This window comes from Trichogramma pretiosum, unplaced genomic scaffold (genome assembly GCF_000599845.2).
Source record: "Trichogramma pretiosum strain Unisexual culture from Peru unplaced genomic scaffold, Tpre_2.0 scaffold27, whole genome shotgun sequence".
Lineage (NCBI taxonomy): Eukaryota > Metazoa > Arthropoda > Insecta > Hymenoptera > Trichogrammatidae > Trichogramma > Trichogramma pretiosum.
This window is the reverse complement of record NW_019641694.1, coordinates 1,339,189-1,355,775: the sequence shown is the minus strand read 5'-3', so window position 1 is coordinate 1,355,775 and position 16,587 is coordinate 1,339,189. Positions and strand designations below refer to the sequence as shown.

Below are 16,587 nucleotides of genomic sequence, written 5' to 3'. Positions count from 1 at the left end.
CCTAAATGAAATTAAAGATATAAATGATATAGATTTGTACTGAGAAATAACTGAAAAATTTGGCATTATCTAGCGTTTATTTTATTATGAATATAAAGGTGGTCACAACTGTAATCTTCATTAATTTTAGTACAAACAATAATAGTTGATTAATACTGTACAGTTTGAAGTCTCTCTTGATTTCAAAAATATGATATTGTCAGGGTTGATCGCTGTTCATTTTTCTTCTGTAAGCACAAAAACGAAATATTATCATTTGTATGGATGTAAAATTAATTTGAATAATAATATTCAACAAATTTACTTTAATTTATTAATTTTTACATGTTTTTTTTCCATAATTTGTTACATATGTATTACCAAATCTAATTTGTTTAAAATAAAAAAAATATTCAAATTTTCATACCTCTTTTTCTTTTTGTGAGCGCTAAGTGATTCTTGCCCGCTATCCTCTTGTCCACTATCTTCTGATTGGCTACTGCAACTACTGCTGCTCGATGAACTGCTAGAAGAACCACTGGAAGAGTCGCTAGCAACACCAGTGTCTTCTTTCACATCAATTTTATCTGCTATTTCTGCCAGTTCTGGTTCCTTTTCTCGTAATATTTTATACCATTTACGTGACAATTTTGGTCTACCACGAACCTATGAGTTCAAATATACAGATATCCATTTATGTTTTGAGAAAAAAATTATATTGTTTAAAATTTAAATAATGTTCCATAATAATGGATACAAGCAGAAGAATTTAAATATATAACTTACTGTTTTATGCCATACTACTGGAAAATTTGTTCGAGAGCAAAAATTTTGAGTCACTGCAATAGTATCATCAAGATTGAGAACAACATGCCACCAACCTCCAGGCACAAAAACAGTCTCTCCTGGTTTCTGTAAAATTTCTATTGGTTTGCAATCTTGAGGCCAAGATGGCAATTTAGTTCGAGGATATATAACAGAAAACCAAGTAATTGCTTCATCTCTTTGCTTTCCTCCTTCAGCACCAGTCACTTTGAGGAGTTCTTTAGGAGTATGAGTAGGGAACAAACACCATCTTTTATGCCCAGAGATAAGTGCATTCCAGGCACTAGTACCTAAAGGATCAATATGAATTCCAGTTCCTAAAATGAAAATTAAATTGGTATCATAAACTCTAATTATATTGTAAGAGTTTTTTTTATATTTACCCGATCGCTCTGGTCCCATTACAAACCAACGATAAGGTGGTCTTCTATTTTCCCCAACATGTTGGAAAAGATCATCTCTAAAATATTTTGGAATATCATAATCTTCCAATAACTTTTTTCTTCTGTGATGTTCGCCAAAGGAACTATCAAAGATATACAGTGGAGAATCGTCTTCATTATTTTGCATGTACTGAATATAATATTTCATTTTCATTTTAACACTGTACCCTTCATTATCTTCTCCACATTTAAATTTTTGGTTTCTGTACTTTTTTGCTAATCTCTGCAAATAGTTATTGAGGCATAATCAATATTAATGCAATGATAATAAATTTTATTCAAATGTACCTCCTGGGTCCATTTATACTGTGCCTGCCAGTCTGATTGAACACCTTTAATTATCACAGGTATATAGGGTTTCTCATATCTTAAAATAAATTCTTCCAATGAAACTTTATTCACGTCAATGCGATCTACATTATCTTGAAAATCCCAAAATACTGCAAAGTTTTTCTTGTAATTGAGATGTGTCCAAGCTATTTTATCCACCAGTTCTGTAAAAATATGAATAATATTATTTAACAAATAATATTAATTATTATCAATGTTTGTAATAAGTCACGTTGAAGAGAAAATTCGAAAGTAAATAATATTATCGAATCTTTGAGCGACTGATAGTTTGTTCCAATAATTGTTGGCAGGCAATAAATTTTTTGAATTAAACTTTTTGCTATCATTTTGTGAGAAATAAGCTTGTAGTTAATACGATATGGAAATACAATCGCCGAGTTTCAATAATCGTTTGTACGCATGCAAGATAAAATAAAAGAAACAAATGTTTTGGTAATAAATGGTCACTGTTTACTGACAGCATTGCGTATAAATAATGAGCAGGCAACCAGTACCGTTACTAAAAAGAAAAAATAAACCTTTACAAATGCCATAAAAAGTCAAACAATGACAAAAACATGAAAGCAAAGTCAACGACCTAAGATATGAGAATTTTTAAATAAACGACAACTAATATAAGCAAAGTATACAAAGATACGACGAGCATGTCAGCAATAGGCTTTATTTAATTTTCAATCAGAAGTAGCAAATTTGCAACAATATAAAATATTTTTGCAATCTAGCTACAAAGGTTATCATAAGTACAGGTTATAAAAGCGTGAGTGGTAAACCTACCAGGTCTGGCTTTCTTTTTAACCTCCCTGATTCGTTTTCTTGCTCTGTGATCAATTTTTGAGTCCTCCATTGTCACAGTGTATGATGTTGAGCACAGCCAGTGCAACACACGCGAGCACCAAGAGGTATATACGGATAAAAACACTAGTTGCAAATTGTAAAAGGATATAAAAAAAGAAGATAAAAAATCTGCGCCTATAAAGCCAGTAAGCGATCTCACGAATCAGCACGACCGACGATGTTTGCGCAGAGAATCGTCACGCAACACTACACGACTGCGGCAACTGGCGAAGCAGCAAGAGGCGCAACACGTTCTTGTCTGAGCTGCCGCGCATAGAACGAAACATAAACTTGGGATTCTCGAGAATTCGGCGCTCACTGCGATGTGCTTATGAATATTGACATATTGTAGTACGTCGATCAGACGAATTTTTTTTACGGATTGCAATGGAACGAAAGCAAACTTACGTCTGCTCATAATACACATCCCATGCCTTTTAAGCTCGTTAGAAGGATCGATGAAACGCCTCGTGTTACCGGACAGTGCATCGAAACTTGAATTATTATTCAAACGCGCCTAAAAAAGTGCGAGTTAATTGATCGACCAATGATCCGTAAGTGTGTTTACACGATCCCCCTTCCGGGCGGGTCGTGCCTCCGCATTAGGAAAATTGCCTACGTGACTAGCGCTAGCAGAGTAATGTCTCGAGAGTCGAGCATCAAGCGGGCATGCCCAGCGATGAGCTGTTCATTTTACCTTGCGAAATCGCAAAGAGGCAGGTGTTTTTTGGCATCCGATGTTCGTGCAGCCGATCGCTGCTTCGGTATAGCCATAATACTCGCCAGCAGACAATGCTTCTCTCAAGTAACGGAGTATATGACGCTATGACTTTCTCGATGCGCTTACACGGAAAGATTATTTGTTAGTAAATACGCCCAGAGCTCCGATTGTTTTGACAACTTCAAAGAATCTAAATGTATGTAAGTTGAAAGGTAACATGTCGCAGCATAAGCTATGTATGACCTTCTATATAATAATTAAGTTATTTGAATTGACTTGTATGATCCATAATTTTCAAAACAATTAAAAGTCATTGTTAACCCTGCTGAAAAAAATCATGGGAAAAATCATATGATGTATTGGCATGATTAATCATATGATTTTTCCCAGCAAGAGGAGCAAACCTTTATTTTAATATAAAAACCATTGAAGAGGAGGTGCCAAAATATAATTTAAATGAATTTATTAATTTATTAATGTCATTGAAAATGAAGAAACTACTTTTGAAAATAGTTAAAAAATGTACATTTAGAGCACAACAAATTGGATAATTTAAAAGAGTTTGAAGTGAATAATAAAACTGCCGAACTGTTGAATCATCAAACTGCCTGAATTTGTACCGTTTTGTAAAAGATTATCACCAATATTTTCTTGATGATAAGATAGCATAGTTATATCTGAATTTTCATGCCTACTACTTTTATAGTTCACTTAAAACTCTTTTAAATTATTCAAATTGTTGTGCTCTAAATGTGAATTTTTTAGGTTATTTATAAAAGTAGTTTCTTCATTTTCAATGACATTAATAATCATGCCAATACATCATACGATTTTTCCCATGATTTTTTTCAGCAGGGAAATTTTTTTAATCAATTTTTGTGTAACTGCCCTCCGGGATTTCCGTTCGAATTTGTTTTTATAGCATACTTAGAAAACGTAAAAAGATATTTGTCTTCTATTTTAAAAAATTTTGATTAATTTATCGCAGAATGAAATTATTTTGAATTCTTATTTTTGGTAACATGAGTCAATATAATAAGCATGTCGCACTCACTAAATTGCAAAAAAAATATTACATTCAAGCAAAAAAGTTGAAAAGCGCCATGAATGAAGCATCAACATGAAAGGTAAACACAGTTGCAGAGTGATATGGGTGTAAATGTGTGCAGTTGTAGAGTTGCCTCCCTCTCATGCGCCTCTAGTCAAAAACTCGTCAATCAAGAATCTTTGCATTCGCAAGCGATCATTGACCAGGCGCGAGACTTCCGAGAAACGCGAAAGAAAGGAAAAAAGGCTCAGCAGCTCGATACGCCACGCGTATAAACGTATTTCTCCCACTCGTTGCAGTTTTGCGACGATAAATTCGTCCGCTGCAAAAGTAAAAGGCAGATGAAAAGTATATCGCTGCTGAGCGATGACGATATCAGTAGCGACTGGCGAGATATTAAACGCGTGCACGTGGTCGCGCGCGCACGTTATATTTTCGGAGCACGCAGATCGTTCGGTATCACATGCGTATGCTAACTACACGCACACTCGCTTTCGTTGAGTTCTGCAACACCGAAAAATGTAAACAGAGCCAAGTAGAGACTCTGCCGATGCTAGCTTGTATACCATTGTTATTATCACTGGAAGTGTATAATGTGTGTCTTAATATGCATCTGCCACGAGCCCCATGTGATGCGCGTTGCTAGTCACAGTAGAGCTGCAGGTGCAACTCGCGACATCTTCCAATGCTTTACTTGCATCAACTTGCATAAGAACATTTTACACATAATAAAACAACAGTAATGTGTAGAATAACTTTCGATGGGGCACTTGAGTCGAGTTCGATGCTTTATCGGTCCCGCCAATTACCACTAGCAGTGCCGCTTACAGGTATTAGCCTAGTCGGTGCTGCTGCGCGGGTGGACCAGCAAATTAGACTCGTTGCAACGTTGCCAAATCGATGTTCCATAATTTTGGCTCTAACTTTAAATCGACACACAGATTAGATAAGACGTCGTTATGTTATTTGGGCAAAAGCAGCATCGGTCATTTAATTTGTTTTTCAAATGTAAAGCATAGCTCTCTTATCATGGCCCCTGTATCGTCAAAGTGTCCGAGTGTTTTGACGAGTACGTTCGGAGAGATTGACAAGCGAAAGATCTTTTTCCATAACAATTGTACCGCGAAGAATCGGCCTCAGGAGCTCGCAATAATAGTCGAGCCCGGCAAAAATGCACGTGTCGAGAAGCTATTGCGAGCTACGAGAGGGTAAGGAGGGAAGAAAGTGCAAAAACTGCTGTTATATCGTATCTGCGTAACTGTACTTGTATTAGGAGGCGTTACGTATATGGCATGGGCTTTGCGCGCGGATTGTTACTACATCCTGCGTACACCCACACGCTATTCTCTCTCGTGTCGGGTGTTGCTGGCACCGTAGCCGCCTGCACTGCCTCGCCGCGACTAGTGCACACCGACCGCGAGTGCGTTCACATCGAGGTGCATCTGCGTGCAACGCGCGCACTGCGAAAATCGACGTTGCTCTCAACTGCCGAGAGTATATGTATATGTAAGAGTCGGAACTCGGAACTCTATCCTATATAGTCGGAGAGCGAGTGCGACCGAGAGAGAAAGAGAGAGAGACGAGCCCCCGCTGCTGCTGCTGCTGCTACTGCTGCCGCACTCCGCAGCCGCCTCGCCAGTGAAAATCTTAAACTCAGGCGGCCATGTCTCGCTCGGCTACCCCACTCTCTGCCATTGGCGGCGCAAAAAAGCTACTCTGTGTGTGTGCGCTGTGCATCGGCTAAGCTTATACTATATTCTCCGAGTACTCACACGGACGCAGCCACGTACTTGTCTGCATGTGCAAGTATATGTGCGTCTCGATTTGCTGCGCAGCACACACACACACACACACACGCATTCACACAGTAATGTGCTGTGTGGTGTCTCGCAGTGTCCGTGCAGACCAATGACTGTACGCCTATGTTATACTGTACAGTGTGTTAGTCGCGCAGTAAAGAGCGTCGTCGTCGTCGACGTTACCCTGCGTGTGCTCTTGCTACTGCACTGCACTGCTACGTTTGTCCGCGTTATTGCGTGCGAGAGACGTGCACTCGTGTAAGCTGCACGTCTTGTACATCTTTTACGAGTCTCGGGGACGAAGCGACGAGCAGCGAGTCGTTGTTTTTTATCCGCCTATATACTAATAAACGCGCGCGAGTGTGTGCCAAAAGGCCCGCGAGTCTTTGACGGATCCCGTTTTACGTGATCTCTTCGAGTGCGTGCCAGTGTCTGTGTACGTGCACCTATAACACGGGATATCGTATCGAACATAGGTATACGTTCGAGTCAGTGCCTGTGCCATAGCCACTAGCATAAGCAAGAAACATACAACAACAATAACAATCAACAACAACAAAGCTAAACAATTGCCTTATCCCTAGTATATATTGTATACATATAGATAAGAAGACAAAAGTCGCGCGCGCATCGTGAGCTGCTGCTGCTGCTGCATCGTCTACGCGGAGAGGAGGTTGTCGTCCATAACATAGTGTACAGTGCGCGCTCTACTCGCTACACCTAATACAGCGCATAGGCTGCTGCTGACACTGCCACTGTATATCTGTATATCGAGCGAGGCATCTCTCCGTCTCTCTTCCACTCGCTGCAGCCGAGCGCCTTGCACGCATGCACGCACGGACGCAAACACCTACTCACTCGTATACACCAACAGCTCGTGTATGAGCGCTCGCGGCAGATGTGTACGTGTATGTGTTCTTAGCTATATAGGCGCTTCTATTTACAAACACGCTACGTACGAGTAAAAATCAGCAAAGTTATTCTCAACTATCGACTGGAAGAGGATGCTCAAGAGAACCAAGGATCATCGTCGACTTCAGCTTAGAGCAGCCCTAATAAAAGGAAGAAAATAATATCGCTTCGAATCGAGAAGTGGGCATCGCCGTTCTAGATAGCAGTTCGGGCGCTCTTACGGCGCGCGGGCCGCGGCGCTGCTCAGACTACTCTGACTCTGTCTCTGTGTGATATGTGCGTGTTCACTAGCGTGTAGTGTTGTGTACGTGTAGGTGCGCGACAGCCGACTTGGACGACGACGTCCTGTGCATTCGGCTGCTACGATATCTCGCGGCGCGCACGGCACGGCACGTTCTTCCGTCTCCTTTCAACTTTCGCCTGCGCCAGACTTTTCTCTCTCTCTCCCGCTTCCTCGCAGCTGAGCGCGGCTGCTTATGCTGCCCGAGTCGCGAGTGTTGCTGAACAAAAGTACTGCCTGCAGTCGTAGCGTCTTCCGCTCGCGCTTGTTCCAAAGCTATCTTCTCCCAGTCTGTAGCGTATACACGCGTTGTATACGCGACTCTCGGGCGGTATTTCTGTGACTTCAGTGTTGTGTGGCTCGATTTCCATTCGGACTTCGGGCTTAGTGTTACGGTGTAACGATACGCATTATGCGCGCCACGATTATGGTGACAATTGCTGCCGTTGCTGACTCCGCTCTTACAATAATTGCCACGGTCACTTCTGTTCAGAATTTAAGCCGCTCGGAACGGTGATCATCGTCCAGAGCTTTTCACCTGCCTACCGCAACGCAGTTCACCAACGCAGCAACGAGAACATGGCTGCGGCGGAGTTAAAGCTCAACTCGCCCGCTGGGGCCGAGCCCATCATTTACACATGGCCTCTGACCATTGGAAGTGGACGTGTAAGTGCATCGGCTCATTTTGTAATAACCGTTTCTTTGACACACGCAATGACATCGATAGTCTTATCTTATATTGACCTCCGTGTTTTTCTTCTTACACGTGTACGTGCGTCACCTAAACATTATCCACCACTAGTTAATCTTCTATCATTGACGCTTGCCCTTCGCTCTGTATCGACAAACCTTTTAAAATGCTTATAGATGTAATTAATATTTTACAAATAAACGTAGCTCGTCTACAATTACATAATTAGAAAACTTGTTCGAAGTGAACTGTTTATGCAGCAGCCACTGTTGTGTGAGGCCCTTTAAAGCACGTTATGCGCCTGGTTTTTCATGCATACACTCACACGCGCGCGCGCTCTTACGTGCACATGTACACGTGCGGCTTCGCTGCACACTATTACCAGCCGTGCATAACTACTCCAATACTAACGTGCATTGGTACACCGACACGTAGTGCATATCTATTGTTGCTTTGATGCAAAAAGGGTATTACTACAATATACATCGAGTCGACGGAGAAAGAGAAAAGAGCACGCGTAAAGAGGAAATCGGTTTTCTCTTTTAAGTAACTGCACTTGCAAATATATGCCTGTATGTATATATTCAAGTCGCGAGTGAGCATGTATGCATACATAAAAAACACTGTGTATATCGCTGTCGCACTCAAACTCACGCGCGCAGCAGCAGGTGCTTCTGGTGGCGCGATTCGTCGATTCGACTGCATGTGTATGCACATTTACGCGCGAATAAACAGATGACGATCTATCTACACTTATTACTTGTTGTTTTCCATGTCGTGAATGACAATAATATTCGTAATTTGTCTTTTATCTTACAGGACAAACATGATGGTTCGATTGATATTGTTGAGACGATGCGATGGGTCTGTGAGGACTTTCCAGACCTCAAAGTGTCATTGGAGCATAATATAATTGCTGGATACAATGGGAAAGACTATGAAAGCATGAAAAGCCTATGTGATAGGTTTAATAGAGCTATTGGTACTTTGGTCAATCTGGTGAGTTGGGATTTTATCAAATTATTGTCCTCGAATACATATTACAACAAATGAATCTTTTTTAACTATTTATAATTTTTTTATTTTTTTTTTTCATACATTAGGAGAAAGGTACGAGTCTCACTGCTCAAAGAATAAACAAAAGACCAAGTCGCGGTTTATTGAGACACATTCTTCAACAAACTTACAATTATGCTGTCACGGAGCCTGACAAACTGAATCAATATGAACCATTTTCTCCAGAAGTGTATGGAGAAACTAGTTATGATTTAATTTGTCAGATGATAGATTCAGTCGATATAACCGAGGATGATATTTTTATTGATCTGGGTTCAGGAGTTGGACAAGTGGTTTTACAAATGGCTGCAGCTACAAAATGTAAAATGTGTTTGGGTATAGAAAGAGCTGATGTTCCTTCAAAGTATGCAGAGGTAAGTAAAATTAACACAAACAAACAAACAAAATTTTAGTTTTTGCATTCATAATAATTTTATTTATAATAATTTTATTTATACAGAGTATGCAAGCACAGTTTCAAAAGTGGTTAAAGTGGTATGGTAAAAAAAGTGGAGAATATCGCATCGTTAAAGGAGATTTCCTTGCTCCAGAGCATAAAGAAAGTATTACTAGTGCAACCCTAATATTTGTTAATAATTTTGCATTTGGACCTAACGTAGATCATCAACTTAAATTAATATTTGCTGACTTGAAAGATGGGGCTTGTATCATATCATCTAAATCATTTTGTCCACTTAATTTCAGAATAACAGATAGAAACTTAACCGGTTAGTAAAAAGTCAAAAAATATCCTTAAAAATTTCATCTTTATTCAATGTAATGAAATATATTTTTGAATATTATTCGCAGATATTGGAACAATTATGCATGTTCAAGAACTGGAACCAATCTTAGGGTCTGTCTCTTGGACAGGGAAACCTGTCTCGTATTATTTGCACAAAATCGACAGAACTAAACTCGAAGATTATTTCAATAAGTTAAAGAATAGAGGTCGTAACGACGATTCAAATGATTCTGTAATCAACACTGCCAGTTGTAGTAGTAGGTCGAATCGAGGTGATCGAGCTAAACGTGATTTGTCGCGACATCTCGATAGTCCTCAAGGTCATCAGAATTCCAATAGTGAGACAAATTCAGAAGACGAAAATCATTCTAGATCTCGTCGTCGTCGAAAAACTTCCAAGAGAGCAACAAATGGAACAACTACGAAAGCATCTTCAAGGGGAGGCCGATCGACGCGGGGAACTCGTGGTGGTGGCGTCACCAAACGATGTAAGCCCAAAAAATCGATCAATATATCTGGGTTGGATTTACTGCACAGTCAAACAGTGATGAGTACGTCACCTCAAGCTCTTGGTAAAAAACCGCCACCAGCTCCGGGTACGGTTGACCAACAGCTTACTTCTCTGTCTGTGCAAGCGCTCCAGCCAAATTCTGCATCGGTACACGAAGAATTAAGTATCCCGAAAGCTCCGCACGAAACACCGTATGCTTTGCAAATGTTGTTAGATGTTTACAGAGAGCAATTTATGGAAATGTTGGAAGCGATGAAAAAATCTGATTATAGAACTCGAGTTGAAGCTGATATAACGAAAGAACGATCAATAAACGAAACGTTAAAATTGCGAGCAGCACAGTTAGAAAAACAAATAGCTGTTCTAATTAACGACAGCGTCATTTTGCTGAAAGCTAGAATGGCTGAGTTGCAAATAAACTCGGACTCACCTGCAAATCTGTTAGCAAAAGCCAAAGAGATTGTTGTCAAACATAGACAGCTTTCTAATACTGTACTAAAACTTCAGACCCAGGTCAGCACTATCGAAAGTGATCAACAAAAATTGGCTACACAAAGATATCAGGAAATAATAGAAAAGTTCAATAGCAACCCTGGTCAACCCTTACAATCCGTTACAAATGAATTGATTATGAAAGAAATCGCTGCTCAACTTGCTCAGAGAAAACAGTTGAAATCCAAACATATTAATCTGAGTCAGACAGTTGTTCAAATGGAAAGAAATTCAAAAGAGCGTGATAGCAATAAACAACAACATCAACAACACCATCCGTTACAATCACACGCACCTAGTAAAAGTGGCAATTCGCGGAAAAGAGATAGCCGTACGCGCTCGCAAGATTGGCCTGACGTGCCGGATGTTGGTAAAATTCAGGAAAACAATCCTGAATTGCTAGCTCAAAAAATTCTTGAAACTGGACGACAAATAGAAGCAGGTAAACTACCGAATCGTTCGTCTGGATCGTTAACAACGGCTACTGGTAGTTTTCCTCCACCGTCTAATGCGAGACCACGACTACCTCAAGCTACTTTGAATTTTGGCTCGATTCAACAGCAGCAGCAGCCTACTCTTCCTCAGCAGCAACAACAACAACCACAGCAACAACAGCAGCGACAACCTCGTGAATCGCTCAGAGATAATGACTTTGAATACAGATTGAAGAGTATTATTACAAGTGTGCTGAATGAAGATGTACAAAATCGATCACAACAGCAAATGATGCAGCAGGGGCAACAACAGCAGCCAATGGGTCCACACAGTAGTGAATCTGATCGTCAACGATCAGCACTACAAAACCCCAATCATGATTACTCACAGGTAAGGGGATTTAGATTTATATTTCACTAATTTAATTTATGGTCTTTCCTTGCATCGACATTTAGATTTCCGCGTCAATAATAATAAATATCTTTCCTATTTGTGCTTGCAAAAAATTATAAGATTTTTGAATTAATCATATTCTCTTGGCCCATTTCAGAGAAACCATTGATTGCTGCATGACGTTATAGTTCTAGTTTAATTTTTCCTTTCTTAGTATCATTGAATTTAACTGATTTTTTATTAATAGTCTAAAGTAAAAAAATTTCCATACATAGAGTAATTTGTTGGATTGAATTATTTAATATAGCTCTGTAAGTGCAAAAAGTGCATTTTTGAAACTTGTACGAATTTTAAGTTCCGTAAAAAATGAAAAATCGCGTTTGTAATGCTAAAGCATCATAAAGCGTTTGGTTATCTACGAATCGGGTTTTTATTGCATGTGAGAGCGTGAAAACGCAAATCCTTACAAAGCATGTAACCTTTGCTTCGAAGGTATCGCCGGCAAAGATGGCTCTACGTCGTCACCTTTCCCAAGAGCGATTACCGACTGTACAGTCAACAACACAACAACAACAGCAACAGCAACAGCAACAGCAACAGCAACAACAACAGCAACAACAACAGCAACAACATCAGCAGCAGCAGCAACAGCAGCAACAACAACAACAACAACCACAACAGCAACAACAGCCCACGAGTAGTGAAATTCCGCACCAATCCGATGTCAAAGTGCAATCACAACAGCAGCCTCAATCGTCGTATGCTCGGCAACAAGCCCCAAGCTCTCAAATGTCTGGCAGTAGTACCAGTGCGAAGAGCAGCGGTGTGGCTTCTTTGCTTGGCACCAGGACGATCGGTGATCTAGTAAGCGGTGAAATCGAGAGAACACTTGAAATTTCCAATCAAACAATCATCAACGCGGCTGTTGATATGAGTGTTATTGGCACAAATCCGGAGCCCTTTGCTCCGGCAACTAGTTCGGTTGGGAAATCAAGTGCCGTCGCCGAAGCAGAATCAGCAGGTCTAACTACACTACCAAGCGTAGCGAGCTACACTCCGACTCCTAGTGCAGCTGTACCTACTACATCAGCTCAGCAACATCAAAAGGCCAACGTAAACTCTAACAGTTCTGCCAATTCTAGGTCTTCAGTGCTTTATGCACCTCCACCGAATCAAACCCAAAGGTATGCATAAAATTTAATTGATGTTTTTCAAAATGAAAAATTAAATTTTTTATTTTCGTTATTATTATTTATTTCAGGTACACACCGGTACAGTTACCTCGCGCTGACATAAAGCCGTACCGTGAGTCATATTTCACGGATAATTCATCGTCGACTACAAGAGCGTCAACGACGACGGCGGCGGCAACGATACTCCCATCGCCCTCATCGTCTTCGTCGTCGTCGGTTCAGCCACCCTCACTATCGAACGGTGAAATGCCGCTTGAAGGGCTTGCTGCAACTTTGCACGCGCGCATGCTTAACAATCAAGGAAGCAGCAATAATAGCAACAGTAGTAACGGCGCGAGTAGTAGTAGTAACAGTGGTAGTGTCAATAAAAGCGAACACAGTTTGGTCAATAGTAGTAGAAGGTTTGTTGTTACTTCAAACTCATTGTAATCTTATTTATCTACTCGATTTTAATGCAACAATTGTTTGTAGCAATCGATACCAGCCTTATCAACGTTATGGAAACAGTAGCATTAGCGGTGGTAATAGTGCTAGTGCTGTAACGCCACAACCGACCAAACCAGTGAAAAAAGAACTACCGGTCACTACGAGTGGAGGCGCTCCTCTGAGTCCGCTTATCGAGCCACATTCTAACTCGTCGACGCCCATTGTTGACGAGCCGCAACTGCCTAGTTCGAGACGTAGTCCTCGTGATGGTAAGTTCCTAATTCATTTTATTCTTAAAACATATAACAACTGTGCCTTGTCTAATTGCTTTCATGGTAAAAACATTCTAGTTACGATGCAAATGATTAAAATAAAAAAAATCCAAGCAGTTTTAATTTTTATCAAGCTTCATTGCTTCATTGTCATATACTAAGTCACAACTCATTTGTTTTTTTTTTCATACACAGTCTTTGTTACACTTAACGAAGCTAAACAACGGTTTTTTATACGTAACTTCTATTTTCTAGTTAACGCACCCGCATCAGTTATATCACATCCTCAATACTGATGCATCTATGACAACATTCAATCTAATTTACTTTCATCTTCTTTCCTAATATTATTATGCTTTAATTAACACAATTAACGAAATAACATCTTCCTTTTGTAGACAAGACATTAAGGAAAACAAATTTTATAGATCCAGACTGGCATTGCATAAGCTCTGGTTTTGATCGGCTGGCAGCTTTTGCTTCAACTGAGTTGGACAAACGACGACGTTCGACTGAAGCCGTTAATACCAGTCCCGATAGTGGTCTTGGCTCTGATAGTAGTGCAATTCATGGTGCACCACCTATAGTTCCTTCACCCGATGAAGCAGCCCTAGGACCACCACGCACGCCTTCACCAAGTAGTCCCAGGTCAACTGGTAGTCACCACAGTCATCATCACAACCATCACTACAACAATAATCATCCACATCATCAGCAGCAGGGTGTTCCGCTCAAGTATCAAAGACACAGCAGTCAACATAGCAATCAACACAGCAATCAACACAGTAATCAAAGCAGCGGCGACGTCGAAAGACCACATCACTATAAAAAGAAATACATTCATCGAGAGATGCCTGGCTCGTCGACGTCCTCATCAACTTCATCGGGAAAATTCAGGCCAAAAGGCAAAGATTGGGATTGGAATCATCATTGGTCAGGAGGTAGTCCGAATGAACGCTCTTAAGACCTTTTTGATAGTATATGAATGATGTATAAATGATTTTGTACAAATTTTGTTAGGGATAATGCAGTGCTATCGAGAGTTTGCGTAGCGTATATAACTTTATCGTGAGAAATAGCTTAAACAAATTTATCGTAATTAAAACTTATTTTACATCCTTGTATCATAAAATAGTAAATTTAAATTGCTCCGTTATCATAAAGACTTGAGTAGACGTTTTTTAATTTCAATTTTTGTTAGTTCTTGCTTATTGTTTTTGAAGTGTGAAGAAAATTGATTAAAGATTTATTATATTCTTTATTCGTTATGTGAATGTTAATTATTGAGTTATAAAGGTGAATAGGTTTTAAATTTACTTAATTGAAATTGAAAAGATTTGTTCAAGTATTTAATCGATCTTTCAAATCAAATAAAGTAAACATTAGTTATATACTTTTTTTACTATTAAGAAAAGAGATCTATTTTAGAGTAAAGAGTATAATTAAAAAGCGTCTACTTTGTTATGTTAGTATTTTTCTTCCCATGATAATTTATTGTATTATAAATTATTTTATGAAACGTTTCGTTACTTTGTATAGTAACACGTTGTTTTGTTTCATTACATTGGAAGAATATTTGAGGTATAATTGACGGTTTTTGAGATATAGAAACAGAACTAATAGTCTACTCAAATTTAATTATATGTGCTAGATACAATTTTCACTTGAATACGAAAAATACATAAATGAAAGTGATAATGAATATTGTATTAGAAAAGAAATTTTAATTTCGAGGCTAGTAACAGAAATGATTGAAATTAATAAAATAAAATCGCAGCCCACCGTGAAAACGACAGAGTCACATAGCAAAAGTGCATTAAATAATGTAATATGTACATTTTAAAAGTAATTTTCAATATTTATACGGGTTCATAACAAAGATTATTTACTCTATTGTATATTATATTAATATAATACATTTAATATCATATATATGATAGCTGAAATTTATGGTCACGCACTTTTGTGGTGTCAGCTCATTTTCTCAACTACTATTGAGATGAAACTTTCACACGCATGGAAAAAAATCTAAGAAAACTTTTTCACTATGAATCTTGTAATCTTTTTACTCAAACGACTAATAATTTATACGAAAAAGTTATAAATAAATTATAATGCTCTCAATAAATGTAAAAATTCTGCCTATAGCGTGTCGTATAGACTATAATGAGTAGTAAAAAAAGACAAAAGTTAAGTACTTTTCTAACTTAACAGTCGAGTCTCTGGTGTGTTCGTTGTAAAATTTTTAGAATTTTGTAATAATCAAGAGATGAACATCTTCTATTGATCGATGTTGAATCTCGTAACCACAGTGTTCATCGATGCTTGTTTTTTTATAGATGCAATAAATGGCAATTACATAAATTGCTTCTAAAATTGATGATTAAAAGTTAGTATGAAAAATGCTTGAATTAGTATAAATAACATCGAACTGACAGACATTAATCTGTAATATCCAAAGAGCGAGCGATCTTTGCGAGCATTGAACATTTTTTTCGACTTGGTGCATCGTATATAATAATAGTAATAATAGTAATAAGTAAAAAAAGACGTAGTCGAACGAGTTGAAACTACTATTACTCGAAGTTATTAAAAAAGTAACCTCTAGTAAAAGTGGTTTTTCTTAAGAAAATGACTAGAAACAATGTGAGTAAAACAATGTAAATTTAATTATATTAAGTTCACGGATATGAAAGACATAGCATTCCCGTGGCATCTAATAAGGCATCTGAGCACTTGTACTTGTAAGAACAAGTGCTTGATAAAAAATAGTGTAAATACCGAATCAATAATCTTGTATAGACAAAAAACCAAATGCGCAAAAAGAAAACAGGAAAAGTTGGATAATTGTATTTATATGGAAACAACCTTATAGATATATCGAGAAAATGCGAATAACGATGAGCTCGTAGGTAGATAATATCATAAATAATATAGAAAAGATACTGCAGGCAGCTGCAAAAATCTGGCTGTTATACATACACTGCCGAAACTTCTATTAGTTGTATTATTATTGATCATTATAATTTATTGTTTTTATTGGAATATTTTAATACTAAGATTTTTGTAATAATCAACTTTCTGTTTCTTTATCATTTATCACTCCCTGCTGTTATTCATTCCGCTATGTACACACGCAAAAGAATAAACTTTTTATAGCAAGGTCAATACAGGCACCAGC

The 16,587-nt window shown here is 38.6% G+C and overlaps 2 protein-coding genes across 3 annotated transcripts; one reads left to right on the top strand and one right to left on the bottom strand.

The window, feature by feature from the left end:
- Positions 1-58: 58 nt before the first annotated feature.
- On the bottom strand, positions 59-2,673 carry LOC106660592 (bifunctional arginine demethylase and lysyl-hydroxylase PSR). Its single transcript, XM_014383651.2, has 6 exons — positions 2,373-2,673; positions 1,536-1,741; positions 1,188-1,470; positions 766-1,121; positions 407-645; positions 59-227 (listed from the first exon to the last, which is right to left on the bottom strand). The coding sequence occupies exons 1-6, from the start codon at positions 2,440-2,442 to the stop codon at positions 200-202; spliced, it is 1,182 nt and encodes a 393-aa protein (XP_014239137.1). The 5' UTR covers positions 2,443-2,673; the 3' UTR covers positions 59-199.
- A 3,426-nt stretch (positions 2,674-6,099) lies between these two features.
- Positions 6,100-16,299, top strand: LOC106648030 (histone-lysine N-methyltransferase, H3 lysine-79 specific). 2 transcript variants are annotated; one of them, XM_014364666.2, is made up of 9 exons: positions 6,100-7,858; positions 8,703-8,882; positions 8,987-9,313; positions 9,400-9,667; positions 9,750-11,512; positions 12,008-12,699; positions 12,777-13,109; positions 13,180-13,403; positions 13,835-16,299. In XM_014364666.2, exons 1-9 carry the CDS (start codon positions 7,772-7,774, stop codon positions 14,368-14,370), a joined length of 4,410 nt encoding a protein of 1,469 aa, XP_014220152.1. In that variant the 5' UTR covers positions 6,100-7,771; the 3' UTR covers positions 14,371-16,299. The 2 variants fall into 2 exon arrangements, with proteins under 2 accessions (XP_014220152.1, XP_014220150.1); XM_014364664.2 differs by having other exon boundaries at positions 13,805-16,299.
- Positions 16,300-16,587: the final 288 nt, after the last annotated feature.

Coding starts and splice junctions, on each gene's coding strand:
- LOC106660592 (XM_014383651.2), bottom strand. CDS start 2,442: ATGGAGGACTCAAAAATTGATCACAGAGCAAGAAAACGAATCAGGGAG. Junction 1,742..2,372: donor TAAAAAGAAAGCCAGACCTG/GTAGGTTTACCA, acceptor ATATTTTTACAG/AACTGGTGGATAAAATAGCT. Junction 1,122..1,187: donor AATGGGACCAGAGCGATCGG/GTAAATATAAAA, acceptor TTTTCATTTTAG/GAACTGGAATTCATATTGAT.
- LOC106648030 (XM_014364664.2), top strand. CDS start 7,772: ATGGCTGCGGCGGAGTTAAAGCTCAACTCGCCCGCTGGGGCCGAGCCC. Junction 11,513..12,007: donor CCAATCATGATTACTCACAG/GTAAGGGGATTT, acceptor TTTGCTTCGAAG/GTATCGCCGGCAAAGATGGC. Junction 13,404..13,804: donor GAGACGTAGTCCTCGTGATG/GTAAGTTCCTAA, acceptor TTCCTTTTGTAG/ACAAGACATTAAGGAAAACA.